Raw genomic sequence first — 27585 nt, forward strand, 5'->3', positions numbered from 1 at the left:
CAGGTTTCTGCAGTTTCCACTCCGGCCACTAGAGGGACTCTGCGATCACGTTTCAGCGGTGTAGTCAATCCCAGCGAGCCAATCCTCTTGAGTCTTTGTTACATCATGTCAGTGATGGATATACGCATGTTTTATTTAATGGGAGCTCCATTCAGAAACTATTCAAACACATTAGATTATTTCAGCTCATTTTAATGTCTGACAGGGTGATGAAGAACTTACACTCCATGCTGTTAAGGCATCCTATTAGAGTAAACACGATTATAAATCAGAGAAGTCTAGTTGTATGATTTATTGCTACATAATTAAGTAATAAATGCGTCATTATGTGAAAGAATCGGCGTTAACAAACTTGTTTGGTTGGTGTTAAAAACAGAGCTGTGTTTAATGATGCTTTTACCTTTGAACTCCGCGGTGCTGGGGTTAATGTGCATCCTCTTCTGGCACTCTCCGCAGCTCATTAGGAACCGAGTCACCGCCTCTCTGGGCAGGAAGGCATAGGTCTCAGCTATCTGCGCCGGGGGAGAAGCGAGGGTTACTGCGGATGAACTAGAACTGTGTGAAGGAGGAGGAGGAGGGTTCTTTTATTTATTTTATTTTATATTGGTGTGAAAGTTTGGGTTCAGATTTAGGTGTTATATCAACATGACACGGAGAGGAATCCTCCCTTCAGGCCCGAACCGGAGCAATCCGACGACCCAGTTCCGAATCCTTTCCGCCAGGGTTTGAACACTTTTACCTCAGCAAAATTGAAGCACTTATCACGGTAAGTTTTCAAACCTTTTCAGCACCAAACTTTGGATTTAAAAACAATACAACTGTATTAAAGAAAGACACTTTTAATTCGCTGTTTATTATTTATTCAGCATTCGAGCTGTAACGTCTTATCGAATGATTCGAGAAAGGTGTTTTGTTTGTTTGTTTTGTTTTGTTTTAGTTGGACGGATTTTACGTCGGAAACTGTCAAAAATCTGGCAACCCTGCGTGTGTTCCGACCGGATAATTATGTGTGTTGCACACCGCTCTCACTTCCGCTAATCAGTCTTTAACGAAGGCTAAGTGCTATTAGCATAACACAAACGTCCTCGAACTTGTCAACTTTTCACATTCTGTCCAGGATATCAGGGGGATTTCATTAACTGATAAAAAAGAAAATACCGATTTTTATGTAATTTTTTTTGTCCAAGTTGATTTTTAAAATATATTATTATAACCGTTTAATTTTCTAAACGATGCGTAGATATGAAAATGTTAGCCGATATTGATATCCGACAGTAAATACTGCTGTCATTCTACAAAAGAGATAAGATGAACTAAAATATAAGTGTTATGTTCTCCATATTTTCATTATGTTGTCCAACTTTTAACATTTCAGTTACAGAGATCAATAATTCATTAAGAAGGTGAGCAACTTTGTACTTTCTGAGGAGTATACGTATGTGAGGAGTAACATGCACCTCAGAAAATTTCCATATTTCTGTTAAATACAGAAAATGCAGACTATAATTTTTACGTCATTGTTTTGGCGCCCCTCTTGCGCAGCGCCCCTTTGTATGCCATACCATACATTCTTACTTTTGGCGCCACTGCATTGAGCGCTAAGAGTGCTAAATATTAATTATATTGAAACAGTCCAAACAAACTGTATCAAGGCAAATGATCTTCCTGCTCAAATTAAATGCTTAATCACAATAAAGAAAGTTACAAAAATATTTCTAAAAGATTATCTGGCATTGAGTTCCCCTCTGTATCTTTGCCCATGTCGTTTCCTCCTTCTCTCTGTTCCCTTCCTGTTGGCTTACTTTCAAAATAAAGGCCACAAGTGACAATCTATAAAAATTAATAATTAAATTAATTTTGTTTTCTGGCATTTAGCAAATAGAAATAAATATGGTGAATCTAGCTGACCTAAAACAAGTTTGAGTAAACGTCACACAGTGAGAAAAAAATGTATTACAAATACAAGAACGTTTTAAAAATTTAGGCTTTTAATCAAATTTTAGATTGCACTGTATTACAAAAATCAAGCACTTTAAAGGACTTTAAACAGAAATCAAGCACTTTCCAAACCTTGAAAACACCTACTTAAAATTCAAGCATTTTCAAGGATTTAAACCCTGTGTTTTCTCCGTCTTCCTCAGGTGCATCTCCTGCCCTGTTTTTGTTTCCGCTGCTTTGCCACCCTCCCCGTGTCACCCCCCTCTGGCGTTTTCCTGCAAAATGCGACCTTCACGTGACCATGGAGAAGGTGGTGGGGGTGCCCACCGTCCCGTTCAGCCCGCCTCCACCAACCCACCCTCCCTTCATGGCCCCTTGAGGCAGCGGGGAGGGAAAGGCCACCCAGAGGAGCGTGCACCTCCCAGAAGGCCACAGTGACAGCTCCATATTATGCCCTGCCCCAGAGATGCTGCCTCCTCAAAAGGGTACACTCTATGAGACGTGACAGGACCTCTCTACAGGGCAGGAAGATTTTTTTCTTTTTTATTTCCTGGTGGAGTAGAAGGAGAGGAGGGGGTACCCTAGACAACCCCAATACTCCCATCTGCACCTCTGAGGCTGAAAACAAAGATCTGCTGCTGCACCGTCAGGGCAACACATGCAACCATAAGATCACAACTCAGTGATTTCATGATAACAGACTGCCTTTGTTCCAGAAATATGGACTATGTGGCACAAAAAAAGCATCATAAGTACTTTGTTTCTCTGCTGGTTGTTACCCTGGTAACTCCTGATGTTATAAATGAAACATTATTCTCCCAGAGCTGGTCTTATTCTCTGCTTTAAATGTGAAAAATATCATATAGTTCACCGCCGGTTCCACGGTGGATTAAAAATGGCCTCCGTCGCGGCTGCATCTTCATAATATTTTAACTGTTAGTCTTCCTGCAAACCTTTACAACCATCATCTATCACCAAGGAGCATTAGATAACCGGGAGACTCACAACTCCACATAGAGGAGAAGATTGCTGCAACTACTTAATAAATGAAACTAAACGTTGATGTTGCTCATCTTTAATTGGTGGTTTTGATGTGGTTGATGTGGCTCTACACCCAGGGTGGTAGAGCCAGGGGGACAGCAAGAGGACTGCTCAATTAAAGGGCTGTTGAATTGGTTTTAAAGGACCTGAACCACATTTGATCATCAAATTACTTCGACTAAATACTGTTGACCTGGATTCTTTAGAAGATAAAGATATATACACAGCTCTGGAAAAAAATTAAGAAACCACTTAAAATTATCGGTTCCCCTGATTTTACTTTTTATAGATATATGTTAGAGTAAAATGAACTTTATTATTATTTTATTCTATGAACTTCTGACAACATGTCTCTGAAATTCAAAGCAAAAATGTTGCATTTATTTGCAGAAAATGAGAAATAACAAAAAAGATGTAGTTCTTTCAGATTTCAAATAATGTAAAGAAAACAAGTTCATATTCATTTAGAAACAACAATATTAATATTTTAACTCAGGAAGATTTCAGGAATCAATATTTGGTGGAATAACCAGGAGGTTTTCAATGGGGCTCTTATTTATTTCCAGAGCTGTATATATATTTAAACATGTCACAGTGATAAATTATTACTGTTATAGTGACAAACGCTAATATTGTTGTTTTGAGATCATTTTCAAGTAATATAACAGTAATGCCTTAATAATGCAGGAACACATTCTGAAAGATCAATAAACTTAAAACTCTAATAAATATTTAATGCTGGAAGTGGAAGATATTTTAAATATGCAAAATAAACAAAATAACAGAAACAACATATAAAAGGAATTATGAAGTCTCTAAGCAAAATTGTCATTAAAAAAAGGTTATTTGAGACAAAAGCACCAGACTGAAGAGTTTTATCATCCAATTTTTGGTAGAAAGAGAAAAGAGAAAAACAACAAATTATGCAAATGGAAATTATTGAGCTTGTTTTTATTGATCGTGCGATTAACTGATTTATTGCTTATTGGGACAGGCCTCTATACCTCAATAAATTAATACCAAATGCTTACTATGAGATGAAGCAGGTGAAGCTAAAGCTATGCTACTTGAGAAGCTCTGGGTAAAAAATATTTACAAAGTTGTTTTTATCTTAAATGCAAAATGTTTGTATGTTTTGTATAATTTTGGCCTAATTACTGCCTTAACTTTGTTATTCTTTCAGCAAATGGCCTTTTCCTGTGTACTCCAGTTAATTAATCGGACTCAAATCAATATTTGCAAAGAAAATATAGATTTTCAAATCAATATTTGAGTCTGTATGTATAATTCTGACCTTGTGTTTTTTAAATTCAATTGCTTGTTGTGTGAAAACGAGGGCTCTGTCAGGGAAGTGAGGTACAGGATGTATGGGGCACCTCTAAGGCAAAAATCTAAAAAAAAAATCATCTTCATACGACTGTTTACATACTTTATAATAAAGCAGTTCTCATCCATCTTTGAATTTTATCACTTTTTCTCTGGATTTTACATCTTCAAATGTGTTTAAAGAGAGGCTTCAGGTCTGAATTTCATCAGTAAATTCATATAATTTCCTTCTGCCCCACCTGGGTTTGCATTTAGAGATAGTTGGCAACTGTTTGAGTAAATCTTGTAGGTCAGGCAAATCGCCGGAGCTGGGAGATTGCACATTTTTTGTGCATGGACAACCTCTTATTTTCTCCTGAACGTGGTTTTGAATTGTGCACCTGCAGCCAACTGGGGCAGGATGTGCTTACTGTCCTGTTTTTCCATCAGCAGAAACCGAACCACTCATACTGAGGACCGCGGACGGGACAAAAGGAAGCAAAACGTGAGTGTGCAGTTGATTTTAGATCCATGCTGGTGTTTTAACTCACCGCTTTGTAGGTTTTCTTCTGCCCCGCATGTTTGGGTGCTCGGCCCGGGTCGGCGCCCATCTCCACGTGCATGGCATAGATGATGTCGAAGAAGTCCTCGACAACGGCAACGCGCTTCAGGGAGGAGTTGTCCTGGGCCGAATTGCCATCCGAACACTGAAAATGTGATCAAAAACAAGAGTTCAGTTCGTAGTCAGGCTTGTGGTCGGTGTAAGTCATGATAGGAATGTGAAACTCATTTTTATTTTGGGCTATATCAAGATCATGAATGTTCTAGAATGTATTGAGAAAACCCATTAACAAAACTGATAAAATAATGAACTTTTTATATTGATCACAAACTATAACTTGGTATCAAGTAAGGCTGAAGCAAAAGTGTCACAAAAGTAAGAAATACTGCCACCTACAGGTGGGAGTTAGCGGTCCCTTGATGTAGAAATTTGCAATGAACTTTTATAGATTAGTAGGAAAAAATGCAGGGATCTATTGATTTTGCGTAAATTTTAATGATGGCAAAAAAACTGGAGAAATTGATGTAATTTGGCGTCTACGTCTACAGGGCTGCATAAAACGCTACAATGGGCCACATTTGGCCCCCCGGCCTTGAGTTTGACACGTGCTCTTTGCACAGCATACAAATGCGAACCCAGTTTGTTTTTTGCCCTTATATGACCCATATCAGACTTCTTCACGGAAGTCTGAACGGCTCAGTTCTGATATTTTCACCCCCCTCCAAAAAAATCCGGTCTGCGTTACTTCATATGTGGTACCAAGTCGGATACATATCCGATTGTTTTGACATGCATCACAATTCTGCACCAGAAAACTCAAAACACCGTAAATATGTATGTGAACAACGGCTGAAAATTATAATCATAAACTTATTAAATATGTTTGTGTTACTAAAGCGCATTACAGTGTCAAATCACTCCTGGTTCGGACTACACATATAAGCAAACTTTCCTACAGAAGTTAAAGGCAATATTCCACAAAAAGCTCTTGCTTTCTAATAAATTGTGCATTTTTTCCTTGGCTTCATTCGTGATGTTATGATCTAGTGACGATACTGTCTGCCCCCGATACTGAATAAACTTTAAAATTGATCCATAGACGGCGGAATCCAGCATTACTTCCGTAAACAGTGCTGCTGAGTGACGTCGGCACTCTTCTTCTGCGCATGCGGGGCGCTTGAGGAACATCATTTGACGCGGAAGTCTGATTGCGGTCGGGGTTTTTTTAGCAGTACGGACGGCCACGCAAAAAATACAAAATAAAAAATTCAATTCAAGCAAAAAGTCAGAATTGAGCATCAATATCTGTGTGAACGTGACCTTAAAGCACGTGAGTCATAGGTCATGCTGACGCAGACAGAATAAAGTGTCCATCTTCCGGCCGAGTTTAGATTTTTATTTTTGTTTCTTCTTCTTTCCATCCTCTGGAGGAGTCTCATCTTTGGCTGGGTCTGCTAGCAACCCCTCATCTCTGCCATGTTTAAAAATAACACCACTGACACCGCTCGAGACCAGCAGTCCCTCCTACCACCACCTCTGGCAGCCATCCTGCCTCCCGTACTGCTGACCCTGTCGCCATAGAAACTGCCACTGATTTCTCCCGGGCAGGTGTGCCGGGCAGAAGGTCATGTGACACACCGCCAGGACAACAGGCTCCATCCGCAGCACCACATGGGGCTCTCAGCGCCTCCGATCCCGCATGTTTTCCTCTGAAACAACTCTTCGGTCCCATCGCGGCCGTCGTTGGACTTTCACTCTGCTAAGATGTAAAACTAGCTTAAACTAGCAATGTTTAGAGCAATGGATGACTGGAACTCACTACCACAAGCATTAAACTAAGTACTGCTTACAGTTTTCAGAAACAACTGACAATATACTATGAAAATAATTTTAACCTTTTCTAACCCATTCAGACCTGATTTTTATCTACAGAGAAAAAATATTATTTTTAATCAACAAATTTTGACCACCTTCAGTGAAATAAAGCTTGTCCAAGAAAGTTTGAGTTTATGCAAATGAAAATATAGAAATAACTAAATGAACTGTGAAATTACAAATAAGCTGCTTTCAGATTTATTTATTTTTTTCGTTGCATGGTAACACTAAGTAATTCAGCGTTGGCTAGTATATCCCAACTCCTGATGTCCACTGGGTTGGACATTCAACTTTGAAAAAAATCCTGCAATTTAATGATAAATAATAACTTCAAATTCTATCACTGGAAATACTTAAAATTACACCGAGAGCAATTTTATTAGGCTATAATGCACTGATACTTGTGTTTTTAATGGAAAGTAAACACTTCCTTCTCAACCTCTATAGTTTCAGTCAATGCTTGTGCTGAAGTTCACTTATATTAAGATTCAGACTTCAGTGTTTTTGGTTATAAAAAAATAATCGGTAACAAGAAGCGTTGAAATTTATTGGTTTAAACTCAGAAATATACATCATGTCCAATCCAGTGGACATGGGATTTGAAGGAGTTAATATTTGTGTATTTATGAATGTATGTGCTTTACATGAGAGTCAAATGAAGGTATACTTTTTTATTTCCGGGAAATCTAATATATTTTCCCATCTTAAACTAAAGTCTGTCTCTGTCTTTATAACTTCTGGAACATTAATTGTGTTATTTGAATTCACATTTTGCTCATTTTTGTACTTCCATTTGGATTTCAACAGCTTCTAAAAATAGGGCTAAAAGCTTCTACAAACCACCCAGCTGATTTTTGGCATTAATGTTTTTTGATGTCTGGAAAAGCAGCAGTTTCAGAAACCTCCACTGTGCCGTTACCTAGCATCCCCAGCAGAACCCAACCAGTTACTTAGCAACCAAGGCGGAGCTCCAGCACCTTTGGTCAGCTGGTTTTACTGCTGTATGTGCTTTACAATGGACGCTGGGAAAGACAAATGTTTTCCCAGCGTCCATTCAAAAACCACTTGTTGCATTCTTGTTGGTTGCGCAGGAGGCTCCACTTATGCTTTTCAAAGATGTACAGTTGTATAATTGCGTATCTGTTTGCAGCCATTTTCATGTGTGAGTGTAAATGTTGAGTTTGGGAGTCGTGGCCAGCAGCAGATTATTTGGATTTGAAGCGACAAGAGACCCTAAAACAGCTTATTCTGAAAGGAGCTCAAATCTGAAAGGTCTCATTATCTTAGAATCACTTTGCTCATCTTTTGTATCGCCCATAGACCTATTATAACATGTACAAGGAAACATAATTGGTCACCTTTAATGCTTTATCTGTAGTGTGATTTTTTTTTTCTGATAATATTTTTTATGTAAGTTGACCCCAGGAAGAAGCACATAAACACTTTTCCCTCTCGCATGTTGATTTCTTCAAGCATAGGGCGGCTGTCCCAGCAGGTGCTAAGCTTCATAAAGTGCTTCTTTTCCCTCGAAGCCTCAGATGAAAACTGACATTTTATGGATCCAAGTTGGAAGTTGTGATTGTGAAAACTTGTCCCATCAAACATGCTAACCTCCCCAGCCTTCATCCCGTAGCAGCTCCCATCCCGGTCGTTTTTTTCTTTCTTTCCTTCCCCTCCACCAGCAACCCTCTCCTCCTGTTCTCTCCTCCCTTCTTGCTCCTGCTCTCCCAAGTGCGAGGTAATGATCGTTACCATGGCAACTAAAACCAGCTCACAGAGCGGGTTTGTTTTTAATCCGGCCCTCTCTCTCTCCCTCTCTCTCTCCGTAGTACTCCCCCCATCCCATCCCCACCCCTCCGTCCTGTCAGCACGGACCGCCACGTAATGATAATAAATGAAATAATAGTGACCCTCCGCCTCTTCATCACAGCTGTAATCTATCGCTCTTGGAGGTATCATCATCTTTTTTCGCCCTGTGACATCACCGCCGCCGCCGCCGCTGAAGCTGCTGCTTCTGCTCGGGACAATGGTGTCAGGTCCATTCACGCTGGATTTGGATAATCTCATACGACTGTGAGGTGTGCGGTGCACCCACATCCCCACTGCTGCTGCTGCTGCTGCTGCATCCCTCCACCAAATATTCCACATACACACAGGATATTCAGCTGGGAGCATTTTCTCTGACCTCAATCGATACGCAACACACCAACCCTGCTGGTGTGGAGTCAAGAGATTGAGACCAGCATCTTCAACGCTTTTACAACTTTCTCTAATAAACCTGCAGGAAAAATCATTCTCAGAGTATCTTGCTTTTGTCTGCTGAAGAGTATGAGATGATAATATTTTCAGCTTACTGTGAGAAAACCCAAAATAAATGAATACATAAGATGTTTATTGAGGTATGGACTCAACTTTCTTGAAGTAAATAAAATGCAACTAAAGCTGGTTCCAACAACAATCAAAGGAAAAACTACAGTGATTTAAAAAATATATTTTACAGGGCAGTGGGAACAAAAACAAGACTGAAGGAAGAGTTAAGACCAAACTTGGTCTTCATCATGGTCTATGTTCGTTTTCTTTCAAACTCCTGTCCTCGTAACTCTCTTAAGCATAACGGAAGTATGTTTGTATTCAAACAGGAAATGACATAATCACATTGACAAAAATGTACCAAAACATTAATAAAACTGGTAATTAAAAATCCAAGTCAAAGATGTTAGAAAAAAACCACAAGAAATTAAAACAAAATAAAACAAAATTAGGAAATTGGAAAAATAATGGGAGTAAAAATCCAAGATGAAGACATTAGGGAAAAAAAGAGAAAAAATTCAACAAAATTAAGAAATTAGATAAATAAGTTAAGAAGTTAATGCTTCATCACCCCGGCATGACTTGATGCAGACTTTTTTTCTTTTTTACATGATTGTTTGATGATTCTGTGTAGGTACTGCCACCTATTGGTTTGGTGGTGAAACTACATTATACAAAAACACTGGAACTTTAAAACAGAACCAAGTTAAAGCTGCAGTAGGTAACTTTTCTAAAGATGTGTTTTTTAGATGTTAAACTTGTAACTATGTCCTGACACAAATAACTTGTAAAAAAAAATCCAGCTCCTTCTTGAGGTCCTACAGCCGCCTGTAAATGCTCCCTGGCAGAAACAACCAATCAGAGCCATGGGGAGGGTCTTAGCGCTCCCAGTCATGCTTATGTACAAGTTGCAGCTGTGCTAATGGTGGAGAAACAACCTAATATTACAGTATGAGTTCGATTTTATTTCACAGATTATCTGTCTCAACATAAAAATGTGATTACGTTGTTATGAAGTGAAACCATGGTAACAACGTATTGTTTTTACAACTGGGAGCATCTGATTAGCACCTCAAAAACTGAAGAAAAAACTTTTCTTCTTCTTCTTAAGAAGTTTTTTAAGAAGTAAAATAGATAGAAGAAATGCAAATGGAAATTATTAAAACAACAATGACAAATTTCAAAATTAGAAAACACGTCAAAATAGAATTAAATAAATAGAAAAATTTTAACTAAATTCATGAATTTTTTAAAAACGTTTGTTGAAAAGAAAAATAACAGACAAAAAATTTAAATAATATTTAAAAATTATACAAAAAACCTAAAGCAAACTACAAATTAAAATAATTTAATTTAAAAAAATGTAATAATAAAATTCAAAAACAAATAATATTTATAACTTAAGCTAAAAAAAATCTCATGTCCTTCTGAATAAACGATCTCCTTGTTTGTTTTTATCTCTATCTTCATTTGACCTTCATTTATGCAGGTTGCCTCATTTAAATAATAGATCTGATTTACTAGAGAGAGCTTTTTGATAAAACAAAGAAATAAATTACAAACACAGCAACAAAACAAGAAATAAAGAAATATGACTCAGTTAAATAAGCTTATAAAATATGAGCTAAAATAAACAAACGTTTCATACGAAGTCTTCTCTTTTTGTCTTCAAAAGAAATTTGAAACATAAACACAAATCTGCAGCGAAGGCAAACATTTAGCTAAACTTCAGCAGGTTTTCAGGCCAGAAGCTGAAATATCTCATAACTGTGAGGTGCATTATAGGCCCCAGAACCCCCACCTCTGTTATTGATCGTATCATGTATTAATTAACACAAACAGCCATCAAAGGGGCAGTGCTGTGTGAAATCAGCCTTACATCATGTTATAATGCTATTCCCTCATGAAAAACATACCTGGAGTGTTGCTTTGATTCTTTTTTATGCATGTTTGAGAATATCTCCATGACAACTGTTCAGTTGTGTAAAACGCCTGGGTGGACCTAGCTCCACCTTCGAGACGAAGCTACTCCTAAGAGCTGCGGTTTGAAAGCCACCCTCCTTCATGACTCCCGAACTCCTTCAGACTAGCCAGCAGCAATTAGCAAACACCTGGTGGAAGTGTGTGTCTGCTGAGCTTGTTATAGGAGCTGCTTCTCAGTGCTACGCTGGTAAAAACGCTGTTAAAGGATTAATAAAGGAGCCATGCTGTGATGACTTCCTGAAGGCGGAGTTTCAGAAAGAGAAGGAGTCTTTAAAGAGACAGAGTTCCAATTTCAAGGCATTTAAATTATGAAGTCAAACTTCCTTTAAGTCATATTTGACATATGATTTTTTTAGTGACGTTGCTGTTTTCTGGCCGATCGCCAGTTACAGTTATTGATTCCGATACCAATTTTGTTTTTTGTCTGAAATGTGGCTGAGTTGGTAGCAGTGAGGTCGCTATTCTTACCTGCAGACGGCAGACATGAGCCGGTGGGCCGGTCTGTCAGTCAAACGTCTCTCACAAGGGAGCAGAACAGGACACCGATCGGCTTCAAATTTAAGTTTGAGCCGATCACCAATCTCTCACACTAAGGAAATTGGCGCCGATAAATCGGTTATAAAATGTTACTATGTCTGAAAAACACTTAACACTGCCCCTTCAAATGCAGAAAATGCGGAATAGAAATAACATGTCCACCACTGTTTTTGGCGCCTCCTCTAGCGTAGCGCCCCTTTGCGTCGCGTTTAGTGCAAACCCACTTTTTGCGCCACTGAGCAGCGTTACAAACATTTAGCCTCCTCAGCAGCACGCTGCTTTACGGAGCAAACGACACATGGTAGCATCACTAATCACCAACAGCACAGTAAAACTCTGTCCCTCCTTCCTCCTCTCCAGCTTTCTAATCCCGCAGGACTTTGCTCTCCCCAGCCGCTGTACAACCAGACCCCATCGCCTGCGCCTCCCCCCCCGTCCCGCAACAAACCGCTCTGTTGCTAGGAGACTGGAGGGGTTGAGTCTGCTGCCCCCACCCCCGCTGGCACTCTCTCTCTCACACACACACACACACACACACACACACTGAAGCTGCGAGGAAAGAGGAGCAGTCCTGCACACAGGCAGGTCAGGAAGAGGAGGAAGAGGAGGGGAAGCAGCTGGGTCACAAAGGCACGCAGCCGCGGAGCGAAGAGACCCACAAGAAATTGCGAGTGTGACGAGCCAAAGATCAGAAAGGCAGGAAATGAAGCTTTGAACTGAACTTTTTTTAAAGTCGAGCAGCAGATAGATGGAGACTTTATTCTCATGAGGAGGCTGCACAATAAGTAGCTTAACAGTAGGGAGCTGTGTGTGTGTGTGTGTGTTCAGGTGTGTGTGCTCAGAGAGGAGGGGAGTAAAGATGGCTGTGTCAACAAACCTCATGACTCAGATTATCTCACTGCAGATGTGACAACAGGTCACCTCTTAAAGTCCCGTTTTCCAGCAGTAAATCTGTCAACCAGCTAATGAACACATAAATGGGACAAGCCTCGTTTCTCCTGGTTCTTATACGGACGTTTCTGCCCCACCAACAGCTTCCCTCCCTGCATGAAGCCTAAAACACCCTGGTTTTTTAAGCAGCTGTATTTTTCAGACACATAGCACCGTTTTATAGCACAATGAAGTAACTATGTTACCTTCAGCTGTTATAAAAATGCTGTATATATCAAATATGACTTAAAATACATTTGACTCTGTAATTTAGTGGCTGGAAATTGGGTCTGTGTGTCTTTAAAAACTCCTGCTCTTTCTGAAACTCTGCCTTCAGGAAGTCATCGCATCGCTCCTCTATTGACACTTTAACAACGTTTTTACCAGCGTTTCACTGAGAAGCAGCTTATATAACAAGCCCAGCTGATGTGCAGCTCCACCAGGTGCTTGCTAATTGATACTGGCTAGTTTGAAGGAGCTGACTTAGGGAGTTGTTGGCGAAGGCTGCTTTGTGAGGCGGTGAGCTTAGAAACTTAGAAACTGCAGCTCGAAGGCGGAACTAGGTCCGACCAGGTGTTTTGCACAACTGAATGGTTGCCATGGAGATTAAAGGATTTCTTAAACATGCATGAAAAGAGCAAAGTACGGTAACCCTCCAAGTATGTTTACAACCAGGGAATAATATTATAACATGATGTAAAGCTCAAAAAAGTCAATTTTGCATGTTTCTTCCCTTTTAAGGTGACCTTAAAAGGAAAGAAACTTCCCTTATTATGCTTCCTTGGTTTATGGGCTTTACAAACACGTTCATTACATTTTTTTGCCAAAAGCCATTCTTTCCTAATGAGATTTAATCTTCTCAATCTTGCCCACTTTGAGCTGTTTTAGGGCGTCTTGTCACTTTAAATCCAAATAAACTGCTACTGGCCACACGCCCAACTCAACATTTACACGCGCTTGTAAAAACAGCTGCAAACACATGTACAAGTATACAAATGTACTTCTTTAAAAAGTATCAGTAGGGCCTCCTGCACAACCAACTAGAATGCAGCAAGTGGTTTCTGAATGGTAAGTCAACAACAAAACACTTGTCTTTTTCGGCAACCTTTATCCAGTACATCCAGCTGACCAAATGTGCTGGAACTCAGCTTGGGTTGCTAGGTAACGGGCTGTGCTTTGCTGGGGTTGCTAGGTAACGGAACAGTGCCTGCAGTGTGACTTAATAAATCAGGAGATTTTTGAAATGGCTTGTTTTTCAGACAACAAAAAATATTAAAATTTTGCCAAATAAACAGCAGGATTTTTTTAAGTGTTTGGTCTGTGTTAGAAGCAGTTGAGACCCAAATGGAAGTTTAAAAATGTGCAAAATGTGAATTTTGCATTATATGACCACATTAAAATAATACGTTGAGCAAATAAAAATAAAATAGTTCACATAAAACCTAATTTTGCATTTTTAATGAAGAAAAAAGCCAATATTGCAGCCAATTAACACGACTGGTCTAGAGCAGAATTAAATCACATTGCTTAATGTACACAGCACACAGGTGAGTGCCTGTTGGGCCACCCCTAGACCAGTCTGTCCTGGGTAGTGAGCCATAGTGACCACTTTAAAAATAGCCAGTGTGTGTTTGCTGTGTACATGAAGGTTTTCATGACTGAAATCAGGGATGACAGAGTGTGCACAGATTCATGTACATATGAAACCACTCCCTCCTTTTCTTCACCATCATGCTCTGCACTCGGCTCCAGTTCATAAAGCCCCGTCATTAAATCCACATTAGATGCACCGAGCTCGACCTCACTGTCCCACGTAAGCGTGTGTGTGTGCGCGTCTCTGTCTGCAGCTCCCACGATGAGGGATGTTTGATGGAGTGTGTGACATCCCCAGTATCCCACTGGCCCCTGCAGACAGCCACAGTTTATGTTCCAGTGCCCGACTTTAAAAAAAGGAAACGGCACGTAAATGACTCTCCTCATACATCATCACATCCCAGAGTCCACCTCGGCATTTTCAGGCCATCATTACTCTGTCCCAGTTCGTTAAACGTTGGCCTCGCAGAGGTATTAAAAATGACAGTGGGAAGATTATTGTCATCTTAAAAAGGGTGTGCGAACGCGCGCGTGCACGTGACAGCGCAACTCAAGACTATCTCCCACACAGGGGGGGAGGCCCCCGGGCCAGTTAAAAATGGTGTTAATTTCTCCTCCTATGGGAAAGCAAAGAACGGTCTCTCCATGGCAACAGAGAGAGCGCTGAAGGGAGGAAACACAGAGCAGGCGATCAGCGACCCCCCTTCCCTGCGCGCGCACACACACACACACACACACACACACACACTCAGTATGGATTTCATCACGCACCTACTGTAAGTCCGAGTTTACGTTCAACAGGAACAAATGAAATAAACTTTCCAGATCAATCTGAGCTGAGCTCCTGCTCCAACATCAGAAAAGCTCTCTGGACAAACCTGTGGTACAATACCAAAACTTATTAAATTCAGACCATTAAAAAGATCATCTTCAAACTTTTTCCATTTTTAAAGTGATGTATGAATCAACTAAAAAGCAAATAAATCAGTTGTCATAAATGGTCTTGTTAAATGTATATCTCCAAGTTAATCTCACTAACCTGAAAAAAAATCAACTGTCCCAGGAATTTTACCACTTTCGCTAATCTGCTAATGCGCTAGTAGCAGAGCTAATTTTCTGTTTAGCTCTTTTGAGAACTATGAAAGTGTTTACAGCATTTGGCTTCCACGAATTTAACCTTTCCAGATAAGTTCTTAAACTTTGATTTACTTGGTTGTTTTATAAACACGACTAAATGAAATAAACTTTCAGTCTGAGCTGAGCTCCTGCTCTCCAGCTGACCCATCTTCATCTTTAAGTCCTGCAGCGAGAGTCCAACTCATCCGCCACTGAACATGTTCACAGAAAAACTCAGCAAGTCTGGACGATACCTGTGTTAAAATACCAAAACTTATGAACTCAGAACATAAAAAAATTATTTCCAAACTTTTTCCACCATTAATGTGATGTATCAGATTAATTAATCTCATTAATCTGAACAGTTCAACTGTCCCAGAGGGATATTTAGCCTTCGCTAAAGCGCTAATAGCAGAGCCAATTTTTAGCTTAATGTTTTGCTAACTTTGAAAAAAAAAATTGAGCATTATCTTCCGCTAAACCAATTTTTCCAAGTTCTTAAACTTTGATTCATTTGACTGCTCTGTAAACGCGACTAAATGAAATAAACGATCAATTTGACTTCCTGCTCTCAAACTGACACATTTCGCCTCATCCAAACTCAGAGCAGGTCTGGACAACACCTGTGGTGAAAAACAAAACTTGTGAAATTCAAACCATTAAAAAATCATTTTCAAATTTTTTCCACTGTTAATGTGACATGTGGTATGCATGAGTCAACTGAAAAACAAAGATTTCAGGCAGAAACAACATAACTAAAAAGAAAGACCTGTAAGTTTTCAACAAGCACTGATCGTGTTCTGCATTAAAATAAATTAAGATAAAGAAAAAAAAATATTACGATCTGAAAGTATCAAACTTTTACCCCACATTTTCCAAAGATGTGTTTGGCACATCATTAAAAGGACACCATAAACCATGTGAAACATGTTTGTACCTGACCACTTTAGTGTCCACTTACATTGTTTTTGTCCCATTTTTCCTCCATTTCACATCCTAATAATTCAACACATTGAATTATTAGGCTGTAGCATCCCCTAATCAGGCCTGAATACTGAATATGGCAACCAAACACATGTAAGCTCGTATTACTGCTATTTAATACGAGCTTACACAACAGAAACGCAACATAATGTGTGTTTCTGTTGAATGGTACAGAATATTTCAATTTGAATATGAAAAAAGGGAAAATGACCATAGTATGAATTTTTCCTAGACTAAGAAGCTTTGAATTTTAACCGGGTGTGAATCCTTTTGAGAGCCACAGGAGCATTTTGCCATGTGTTGCTCCTAATCATCCCCGCCAGACCAAAAAGAAACAAAGTATAAAAAAATGCAGGACAAAAGCGCCAGAGATCCACTATGCAAAAACAGCATTAATGCAAATGCTGCCGGCTAATAGGGCCAGTATTCTTTTGACTCTGCGGCCCTTCCATAAAAGACGGGCTCTCAGGGGAAATTCGGACTAATTAATCAGATAATAATGACGATGTTCCTCATCCCATCTGACGTGAGGCGCCAACGTTTAGGTGCCTAATTTCCAGGACAAAGATTGGAAACCGCCATTGTGATTTCTAAGCGAGGAGGGGACGTCCCAGGACAAACCTTTGTTTTCGTAAGAGGATGCCATTTTGAATCCAGCACTTGAAAAACCTCTTTTTGTGGCAGAGCTGATAGAATTTTTTTTTTCAATTGTTAATTCTTAATCATAAGACAATTTATTTTAAATAAAAGATCTGCAAAAGGGGGGCTAAGCTGAGTTCTATTTCTGATCTCAGGCTATTTGCTTTTCTCTCCAACCTATTTCCTGTCAATTTACTGTTCATTAAAGGCCTCTAGAGCCAAAAAATCTGAAAAAAGATCAGTAGAAGACTCAGCTGAGCTCATTTTAAATTTTAAACCAAAAGATGCTCAATTAACTGCAGATGGAAATCTTCAAATTTCACAGCAAATAAATTCAGTTTATCCCTGGTATTCATGGGGTTAGAGATCACAGTTATTTTACAGCAGTAAAATTGCCTCCACAGTCCCTAACCCATTTTAAAAACGCTTTAATTTGATTTTTTTGTTAGTTCAAACACCAAATATACTTTAATAGGTACGAGTACACACAGTATTCGCTGATTGGCTGAAGCGCGTAGCTAAGGGATTCATTAGCTACGCTCTTCAGCCAATCAGCGCCATGGACAATGAATGCCGCCGCTCCTGGATTGGCTGCTTTGCAAATGTCCTCCAATAGCATGTTAAGTAGCATTGCGCCGCCGCCTAGATATTTGAGCTTCCAAAGCTGCATTTTCTATCGATTATTTTTACATGTGGCCTACCAAATAAATCAAGAATTAGGCAGAACTTTCCGTAAATAATTCGGAGTTACGTTCCGAAGAAAAACCCGCGAATGCTGAACCGTAAATACACGGAGTCCACTGTAGAAAGTTAGCCAATTTGCAAGCTAGCTAAGCTAGCTATTAGCTTACTTAGGGTTGTCTGCCATTTCACTGTACAAATAATAGCGTACAACAAATCAGTGTTATAAGTTATATAATATTGTGGTTTCAAAACCACATAAACTTTAGGTTCTTTTTACAAGATAAAGAATTGGAGTTACCTGCGTTTTCTCTTGCTGTATAGACTGTAAGTGATGCATTACTGCTCCCCTCCCCTACCTGTTGCTGTGCACTATTTCTGTTCAAAGTACATGAACACTTAGTTATGATGTAGAAACTAAAAGGCAGCCATCTAGAGATCAAAATTACCCAATTTTTCAATGATCAGAAGATAAAATATGCTTTTTCCCTGTACCTTAAATGCATCAAGACGAAGCATTCCTTCTATTTTTGCTCTATAAATACATTAACCAGATTAACCAGTTCACTTTATCTCTGACTTCACTAAAATTCAGTCAATGTAGAAAAGAACAAATAATGTTTGTTTTTGTTTTTATTGTGCTAATTGTACGAAGTTGAAAATCTTGTTTACATTTTTGTGTAAATACAATAAAACCATTTACTACGAGTTATCATTACATGAGAGTTCCATACTAGCTCATGTGAAAATCATTGTGAAAAATATGGAAAGATACAAAATAAGTTTAAAAACAAAAATTACTGTCATAGCAATCATATAAAGTACTTAACTGCGATTATATTTGTCTGACAGCAGCCGTTCATCCAGAGGCTGTGAGGAGTCTGAAAAGGTTCAGGCCCTGTTCCTGCAGCTGCTGTGGGACGGATGCTGGGCAGACCGACTCTTTCAGCTCCTGTCACTATCCATTGCAGAGCATGATGTCTGCATGAAATACTGCAGCAAGGTTCCTTCAGGTTTCAATTCAAAGTCCTCACTTTTTTAGATTTTGTTCTTTTTTTTAATCAAATTCCAGCTCATTTGAGTACAACATTATCTGTGGAGCTGCTTTAAATTTAGTTGAAAATACAAAAATTGATGCCGAAATTGACTTTTGATCTTTTGACCATTTGCTTTTGAGGCATCTAGATCAACTCAGGTCAACTTTATTTAAAAATCTGCATCTCACAATACATGCAAATTCTTTAAAGAATAGTTTGTGAATTTTGGTAAATCAGTTTTGTTTGTAAAACTTTCATAAAATTTTAATTTTAATGCTTTAGAAGCACAGGTAATTTGAATTCAACTTGGACCAGAGAGTGAAACTGACTTTTTTTTTCTTTTTAGGAATCAATATACTGATGGGTAAAATGCTAATGATACAGACTAAAGCAGGTCAATTTATCAAAAATGAATGTAAGGAAATAAAGTCTGATCAAGAGAGACAGAAACATTGAATCAATAAAACTGATCAACATATCTATCTGCCACTATCAGTTTGGGGATGTTTGTTAAACAAACGTATCAATGAAGGTAAACAAACATGTTTCTGTCCGTCAGCTGAGCGGCTGTCGGTCAGTCCAGCGTCAGGCCTGGTAACAATACGGGACGCGTTTCTTTATGTGAAGAAATGAAAAACATTTTACAGATTTCAGTTGACATGGCAACAGAAAGCAACAGGAAAATGCACATGGCGTTTAAGTGTTTCCTTTGAAACTGGCTGCACTCGGTGAAAGGCGTGCGTCTGAATGTGTGTGTGTGCATGTGTGTGTGTGTGTGTGTGTCTGGTCCCCTCCTCCTCTGTAGCATCCCCTAATCAGGACATAATGAGAGCTAAACGAGGTTGCATCTCCACACCGAGGCCTGCGTGGATTCTCTGGAAAAAAAAAAAGAGAAACGCACAGAGAGAAAGAAAGAATAATATATTTGCGAAGCGCTGAGGCCGTCCTGCCCTTTCTGTCCCGCCACACACTGAAGTCGCCCTTGTGTGTCTCGGCGACGCGCAGAAGAGACCCTCTCTGTCTTCACATCAGCCAGGATCCATCCCTACCCCCACCCGGCCTCCTGTCATGTCCTGCCCCCATGCAGAAACTTGGCACACCCTGGAAGCAGCTGCAGCGGGGCTTCCAGAGAGCAGAGAGACGCCCCCGGCCCTGCAGCGCTGCGAGCAGCCACCGACCGCTGCGTCTCTCTGCATGTGTGTGTGTGGGTCTGTCTGCACGTGTATGTCACTTTTCCAGTGGCCCAGGACAGCCTATTTATAAAAGCCACAAACAGAAGCTGAAGCCGGAGTCGTGTTTTCCTGATGCACGAACATGCAAGTAAATTGGTTGATTTGTGGCCTCTGAGTCATCATTAGGAGCAGCTTGTGTTGGCTGATATTTTGTTTGTTGTTTAAATTTCCCAAGTGGAGCTGAGTCAGGGGGAGGCTTCCCCCCCGATGCCTTATGATATTAGCTGCAAAACATGTGCGCTGCTCTCAGTAAACAGCAGAATACGTTTTATTTTGAGAGGACTGAGTTTTTCTCAGCCCCGATACAGTTTGACCCAGCAACAATAACTCTGCTCTGCTGTGGTCAACCAGGCTTCAAAGCTGCAGTAACTTTTGTAATGTTTCATTTTATATATATTTGCTTAAACTGTCACTATGGTATGACAGGATGGTATGAGACAAATAATCTCTGAAAAAAATCAAGCTCCTCTGCTTTCTCCCAGTGCTAACTAGAAACAACCAATCAGAGCCAGGAGGAGGGGCTTAGTGCTGTCAATCATCCCTTGCTAACACTAGTTAGCATAGCCACTAATGATGGCGGATAAATGGTTTTTCTGTCACTGTAAGTTGTTTTTCCACCATTAGCACACTGACTACATGACTGATTGACAGCACTAAGACCCGCCCCCTGGCTCTGATTGGTTTATTTTTGTTCAAAGCGTTCATTTCAATCGTAGGTCAGGGGGGAGGTGGAGGAAGTCAATCTTTTCACAGATTATCTGTCTCATATTATACTGTCAAGATATAAATAAATATATAAAAATATTTATTTTATAAATATATATTTTTTATATTTGTCAAAATACAGATGTGTAGTTTTCATAAAAGATACCTGCTGCAGATTTTAAAGGAAAACTAACAGATATTTAAATCTTACATCTTAAATATCAGCCAGACTTTATTAAGAGTTTGGCTTTGAGCAGTTTAGTAATTAACTTTATTTGTTCTTAATTTTACCTCATTTTGAGTAGTTATTTACCTAATTTCCGGCAAGAACTTGGACTTGTTTCCTGGGATAGTTTCACCATTTAGAAACCATTTTGTTTAGTTTATTACTTTAATTAATTAGCTTGTATACCAAGTATTTAAATTAAATGTAGATTTTTTTTCTTTCTTCTTACCTTATGTATTACTTTGTATTGATTTTGTGCTCAGTTTTAACGCCTTTATCGTGATTTTATGATCTATTTTCATCAGAGATGAGCTGATCAGACTTTGCCAAGCTGATTTCTGGCTTTCTTCTGCCTCTAATCGGGCCAGTTTTGTTCTAAAGACGACAGATTACAAGATTTTCTCTCGTGTAAACATTCATATCTGACCCTAGCAGCTCTTCTGTTGGAAGAAAAAAACAGAACATTTATGTTAAGTTACGATTTAGGACAGTTAAAGTATTATCAGTGTTCTAGAAGAAGTACCTTCAAAGATGTTTCTGCAACTTTCTCACATTTTGTCTTGTTACAACGACAAGTTTTGTTTTGGTCATATTTATCAAATCACACAACAAATATTTTGAGGACGGTAATTTGGTCAGATGAAACCAAAAGTGATCTCAACGGTGGTGGCAGCATCATGCTTTGTGAGCTTCAAGTGTAACTTCAGAATCTGTCAGAAGGACAAATATTAGTCCTATATTAATAATATACTAGTCTATGCTATAATCTACTAATCTGGGATTTCTGGTAATCCGGAAGATTTCCTAAGGTCAGCAAAGAGACAATATGACCTTAAGAGTATATCACTATTTTTTCAAAATATAATTCTGATAATGATACAAACTTTTTGGCAACAGGTGCAGAGAACAAACAGCACATAATAACTGCATTTAATCATATTTTTAAAAATACTGGCATCTATTTCTCTTCTGATGTGACCAGTAGTGGAAAAGATAGTAAAAGTAAACATCCAGACACTAAATTTAGTTTTTGGTACAACAATAAACAGTATAAGTTCCCTAAATGAGGCTCAACTGGACCTTTTTGGCCTATGATCTAGTAAAGCATCTTGCCCATACAGCGCATACTGGTGGCAGCATCGTACTGTGGGGAGGCTTTTCTTCAGCAGGGACAGGGAAGCTGATTATAATTGATGGGAAGATGGACAGAGCAAATTACAAATCAATACTGGAAGAAAATCTGTTCAGAAGTTATGAAATGACTTTGATCAATAGATATAATGAGTTAAATGGTCCAGTCAAAGTCTCAAAACTAAAAAACGAATCTGACTGAGCTTTTAGTTTAAAAAATATATTAAATCCCTAGAACACAACTCAAGGCCCGGATGATCTGCTCTCCAGACGTCAAATTACAATCAATCAATTCGATATTAATGTAGTTTTTTGTGATCACGAAATTCAAGCAACATCAACCGATTCCCGCATTTTTCGCGCTGTTATACCTTCCCGCAAAAATCGTCAAAAACATTTGGTTTAAGTGACTGCAACTCCCACCTGTAGGTGGCAGTATTTCTTACTTTTGACTCAGACTTCATTGTTTTCAAATTATCGATCACTGATCGATATGGCCAGTAACACAAAGTCACATAAGTCACATATGCAGTGTGCAGTATCCTGATCAGAGTGAAAAGATTTTTAATATTATTTAATTGTAAGAAGCACTTATCAAAATGCAGCTATGTAATAATATTTTTACTAAAAGGTTTTATCAATACATTCGACTCTTTAAGAACATTCATCATCTTGATTTGGCACAAAATAAAAATGAGTGTGAACTGATTTGTCCAAATCTTTTTTTGTTATATCTAAAAAAGAATGAAATACATTAAAATAAAATCCCGAATCTTTTCTGTTTTACTTTACAACTACTTTGTGTCGGTTAACTACTAAAAATCGGGATAAAATCCGTTCAAGTTTGTGATTTTAAACGTGACAAAATGTGGACAAATGTCAAAAGACACATTTATTATATATATACATAAAATCAATGTGATTGGTTTCTGGTTTATGTGCATATGTCAGGCAGGATTTTAGATCAGGAAAGATAAAAACAAAACAACAAAAAGCTAATCAACAGCACGTTTGAGGCGCCATCTGCACCTGCACACCTGCCCACAGGGAAACACAATATCCTGCAGAGATTAGAGGAGTTTTGCGAAGGCGGTTGGCCCAAATCTCAATCGTCCATTCACACAGGTAAAACACCTGTGGAGGGGATCAGCGCCACCGAGCTCGAATCAAACGGCTCCGTCTCTAATCCGGGCCAGTATCCGGTCCGGTTTGTTAACACAAAACGATGGCTGGATCCCCGAAGGCGCCCATATTTAAAATGGTGGTTGTGTGTCGGATGGCACGGCGGCGGCCCCCCTCTCACCCCAAACCACCGGCTGACAGTCTGTCAAGAACATGTTTATCTTTCTTGCGATTTAACCCTTCACGCTCCGCGCAGCCGCACAGCGGGACGGATGTGACCCGACAGGAGCATCGCCACCTATCACCAAGTCTGAGCACCAACTGTGGGTGTGGGTCGCTCTCAGTCCCGAGCGGAGCCTTTTGTTCCCCCCCATCCCCGCTCTCCATTCACGTGGTCACCAATTTACGCGCAAGAAACCTTTAATGAAAAACATGACGGGACGCGTTTCATGATGTCGGAATGTGGCCCAGATAACAAAATGCGGCAGCGGCAGGCTGTCCTGGGTTGCACACAGGTGTTGCCAGAGCAACGAGTTGCCGAGCCGAGCCGCATCCTGCCCAGGACAATGAGGAGCGGGGTGACAACGCAGCGCTCTACACAGCATCACATCCTCTAAAAAAAATAATTAAAAAAAAAAAACGTCTCATGCGTGACAGTTTTTGGATCACATCGTCGCTTTTTATTTAGCAGATGAATAAAAATAAAAAGCACGAGCTGCGGGTTTGGACGGGACAGCGCGTCACCGGCTGAAAGCCAGACGTTTACAGCGAAATGTTCACAGTCCATAAAGTGGCGTTACAGCCCGTGTAGACACTTGGAGTGGACCCTGGCAGACCCACCGACATGCCGCTGCATCCACGTGCGCGCGCACCACACCGGGCTGCACGAGACATCAGCAGAAATAAACATTTATAATTAAATAATCAATTATCTCCCTCTCTGAAGCCTGCTGCTGACAGGACTTCAACCTCGCTGGCGCTCACGATGGCCTACCTTTTTCTTTCTTTTTTTTTTTTTCTTTTTCTTTTTTTGCAATTGCCATCGCCAGGAGGCACCGGCGTTGCTATGGCAGCAAGGGATGAGAGTGGAGAGTGTGCTGGGCTGTTCTGGTTGGGATATGGACAAAGTGGCGATTCATCAGGACCACAAAAGCATCACAAGTTGTCGTTTTTATTCCCCTTTATAGGGTGCGTGGGCGCAGCCCGCATCATGACAACTACTTACAGCGGGACAGTTCGTGACACACACACACACACACACACGCAGACACGCACACACACACACACACACACACACACACACACACACACACACACGCAAACACACATACATACACACACACATGCAATGCAAACATGCACACGAAAAAAAAAAAATACAGTTTACCGTTGACTTGACCGGGACGTAAAGGACGGGCTTCCCCGGCGCTCCCTTCTTGTTGTGCTCCCCCAGAACGTTGGTTCCGACCTGGAAGCCTTTGGACTTCACCCAAAATTTGAATTTGGCGTTGATGTGGCTGTTGTCCACGTACACCCCGTCCGGCTCGTCGTTCTGCAACAGTGTCTGCATGATTTTGTTGTATTTTCGCCGGGTGACGGTCTTTGTCTTGCCGGAGTCCCCGTAAGTTCGGAGACACCAGTCCTGAAATTCTCGGAACATCTCAGCCTCCAGCACGACCGGACTCCGGCTCCTCTTGGGCGCATCCACGCACGCCTTTTTCGTTGCCATCGCTCCCCTCTCTCCTCTCTCTCTTTCCTCTCTCTCTCTCCGTCTGAGCCCGACCAGGCAGCCCAGGCTAATAAAGAGCTGACTTCTTCTGGCTTTTTTACTCCCCCCCACCCCCCCAAAACCCGCGGCTGTCCCGAACCCAGAAGCCTCCCTTCAGGTTCTGGGACGCTTCGTGGTGAAAAGTGACCCGGAGAAGCGGAACACCTGTTTGCAGAGGAGCCGAGCTGTCCCGAACCGCAGCGGTTAAAAAAAAATGTCACTTCCTCATATCATCCGCTGAGGAGCAGAGAGAGAAGAGGAGGGGGGGCTGTCCTACACGCAGAGCGGGTTTCTCCCACCTGTGCGTAAAAAGGCTCCACACACAAGGGTGGGCTGTGAAGAAGAAGAAAAAAAAAAGAGACCACAGTCCTCTCGCTAAACAACAAAGAACAGAGACAAAAGCGTGGAAACAACCGTCGCTTTCAGTTCCTATCGACCTACTTTCTAACAGCCAACACTATTTTCGGATGCGGCTTGCTCAGCCCTCAGAAAAGCGCCGAAGATGCTCACGCCGTTGCTCCTGCGGGCTCCAGGCTGCAGCCACGTATCCGACCAACATGCGCCACCTGGGACCGTCTCTGCTCCTCACACCTGTTTGAATGGGATCTGCGCTGCGCTGCGCTGCTGGCGGATCCCCGCTAACACGCAGGAAAGCACACGCAGACCTCTACTATTGGCTAATTTGCAGGAAAAGGCAGCGTTATGTAGGCGCGGAGGAAAATGTCCGATTTCGAGACTGGGGCAGGTGGGAGAAATCATCCGGTGAAAAACACTCATTTATGAAAGTGTGGCAGAAGTCATGGTAACATTCACACCGCGGTAACTTTATACACATTTTGACATATTACAACCTCCAACTTAATGTATTTTCACAGGGTTTTATGTGATCGACCAACTCTGAAAATTATGCATAGTTTTAATTTAGCCACCTTCTGCTGGGTTATATCAGCCCTGCACACGCAGAGATGAATTACGGTTGCCAGTTCTTCCTCCCAGAACAAATCCGTTAGACCGCATGGAGATAAGCAGCGGACCGGCCATCGGGAGCACCGGGACATTTCCTGCTGGCCCGGCCGCGGGTATGGGTTCAGTCTATGTTCACTCTGCAGCCTGAGCGGAACCAAATCCAGTTTTTTGTCCTGTATCTGGTCTTTTCATGACAATCTGAAAAACACAGGTGAGCTTTTTACACATGCGACCCAGCCCACCTGGATATGTGGTTCTAAATCTGATACTTATCTGATCTTTTCCAATGTGACCTGTTTCTGTCTGGCCAGGTCAAATTCATCCGACCTGAACGTCATTGATACAAAATAGGATTTCACAAAAAATCGGACCTGAGCATTAAAGTACTGTTGTTGATGATAAAGTGCACAATTTACTTTGGTGGTTTGCATTAACTCTGATAGGATGAGATCGTTTATGAACTGGGCCAGACTTTAAAGGGTTTCCTGGGTCACCATCCCAGGACTCCCAATTTTGGGGACCTCAAAGACTTTTTTGTTTTATTTCTTGCATGTTTTGCAAACCTTGTACTTCACGTAAAAGTCATAGGCCAACATCTGATGAATTGCCTTAAAGGGGCAGTATTATGTAAAATCAACTTTTTTAAGCTTTACATCATGTTGTAATCATAAACATACCTGGAGTTTTGCCTTGATTCTTTCATGCATGTTTTAGAAATCCTTTAATCTCCCCTGACAGCCTTTTCCACACAGCTCCTCCAGACTAGCGGCAGCAGCAATTAGCAAACACCTGGTGGATTTCCGCATCTGCTGAGCTCATCAGATGAACTATTTCTCAGTCTGAAGCGCCTAAGAACGGCTGTAAACAGCTGAGTGGAGAAATGTTGAGATGATTGCTGGAGCGGAGTGTCAGGAAGAGTAGGAGGATTTTAAAGAGACAGAGGGTCAATTAAAAGCCGGCAAACAGAAAAATCTGATTTCTTTTATGTTATGTTTGATAAATAGTTATTTTATTGTGTTATAAAATGGCGCTACATCATACTGCCCCTTTTTTCTGAATACTTATGGAGCTGTTGACTGGGAGCCATATTAAACCTGCCATGCATCAGTTCATACCTGCTGATATTTATGACTACAAATGTAACTTTAATTTGCATTAGCAGAACATTTTTCTGTAGTTGACTGGGCACCAAAACTGGCTCCAGCCCAGGGCCCCAAATCCTTGTAAATACGCCCCGGTTTGTGCATTTCTGTTTTTAAATTGAGCAAGATTCTCAATTTAAGTTAATTCTGGACTTTGACTGGGCCATTCAGCCACATTAATATTTTTTTCTAATCTAAATCACTCCAGTATAAAACTGACTGAACGTTTGGAGTCTGAAATCTTAACTAACTGGTTTTATTGCCCAACTATCTTCCTATCAACTCTGATTAAGACTCCCTGCTCCTAAAACTGAAGAAAAGCATCCCTTAGCATGAGTCTGCCACCACCATGTCTCACTTTTATTGGATACAGTTTTGAAAACCATTTTCATTTTCTATCCGTTCTTTAATTCTACACATTTGTGTTGGTCTGTCACATTAAATCCCTATAAATTACCTGATAAACAATAAAATGTTTAAGATTTCAAATATTTCTGAAAGACTCTGTATGGGACAGTTGTTATAAATCAGTGTTGTTCCTCATGAGGAGTTTACACTCTGATTTATGAATAAAAACCAGCATGTCTGAGTGGTGAATTATCACCTGTGGAGCCTGTGTCCCAGTCAGAAAGACGAACGCAGAGCGTTGTCGTGTATTTTCTGTTTGTCTCTCATCTTAAAGGCTTCAGCAGCCCGCTGAGGTGTTTTGCTTTTGCTTCAATGTGTGCAGATGTTTGAGGAAGAAGCAGCACACTTAGAATA

General features: G+C 40.4%; 1 protein-coding gene and 1 long non-coding RNA gene across 3 annotated transcripts in view; one reads left to right on the forward strand and one right to left on the reverse strand.

Annotated features, from left to right (window-relative positions):
• nol4la (nucleolar protein 4-like a) overlaps positions 1 to 24920 on the reverse strand; it is a 37997-nt gene extending 13077 nt beyond the window's left edge. The window contains exons 1-3 of one of the 2 annotated variants that reach the window (XM_015040934.1): positions 24335 to 24920; positions 4836 to 4991; positions 401 to 512 (exon numbers count right to left, since the gene is read on the reverse strand). In XM_015040934.1, the coding sequence (XP_014896420.1) occupies positions 401 to 512; positions 4836 to 4991; positions 24335 to 24676 (610 nt within the window). In that variant the 5' untranslated portion in view covers positions 24677 to 24920. The remainder of the gene's footprint in view (positions 1 to 400; positions 513 to 4835; positions 4992 to 24334) is intronic. The other variant, XM_015040944.1, reaches the window with a different exon arrangement.
• LOC106952684 (uncharacterized) lies at positions 458 to 2997 on the forward strand. The gene is made up of 2 exons (XR_001426032.1): positions 458 to 766; positions 2142 to 2997. It is a non-coding gene; the product is annotated as an uncharacterized LOC106952684 (long non-coding RNA).
• Positions 24921 to 27585: the final 2665 nt, after the last annotated feature.

This window comes from Poecilia latipinna, unplaced genomic scaffold (assembly GCF_001443285.1).
Source record: "Poecilia latipinna isolate Pla-1442-1.1 unplaced genomic scaffold, P_latipinna-1.0 Scaffold31, whole genome shotgun sequence".
Classification (NCBI taxonomy): Eukaryota; Metazoa; Chordata; class Actinopteri; order Cyprinodontiformes; family Poeciliidae; genus Poecilia; species Poecilia latipinna.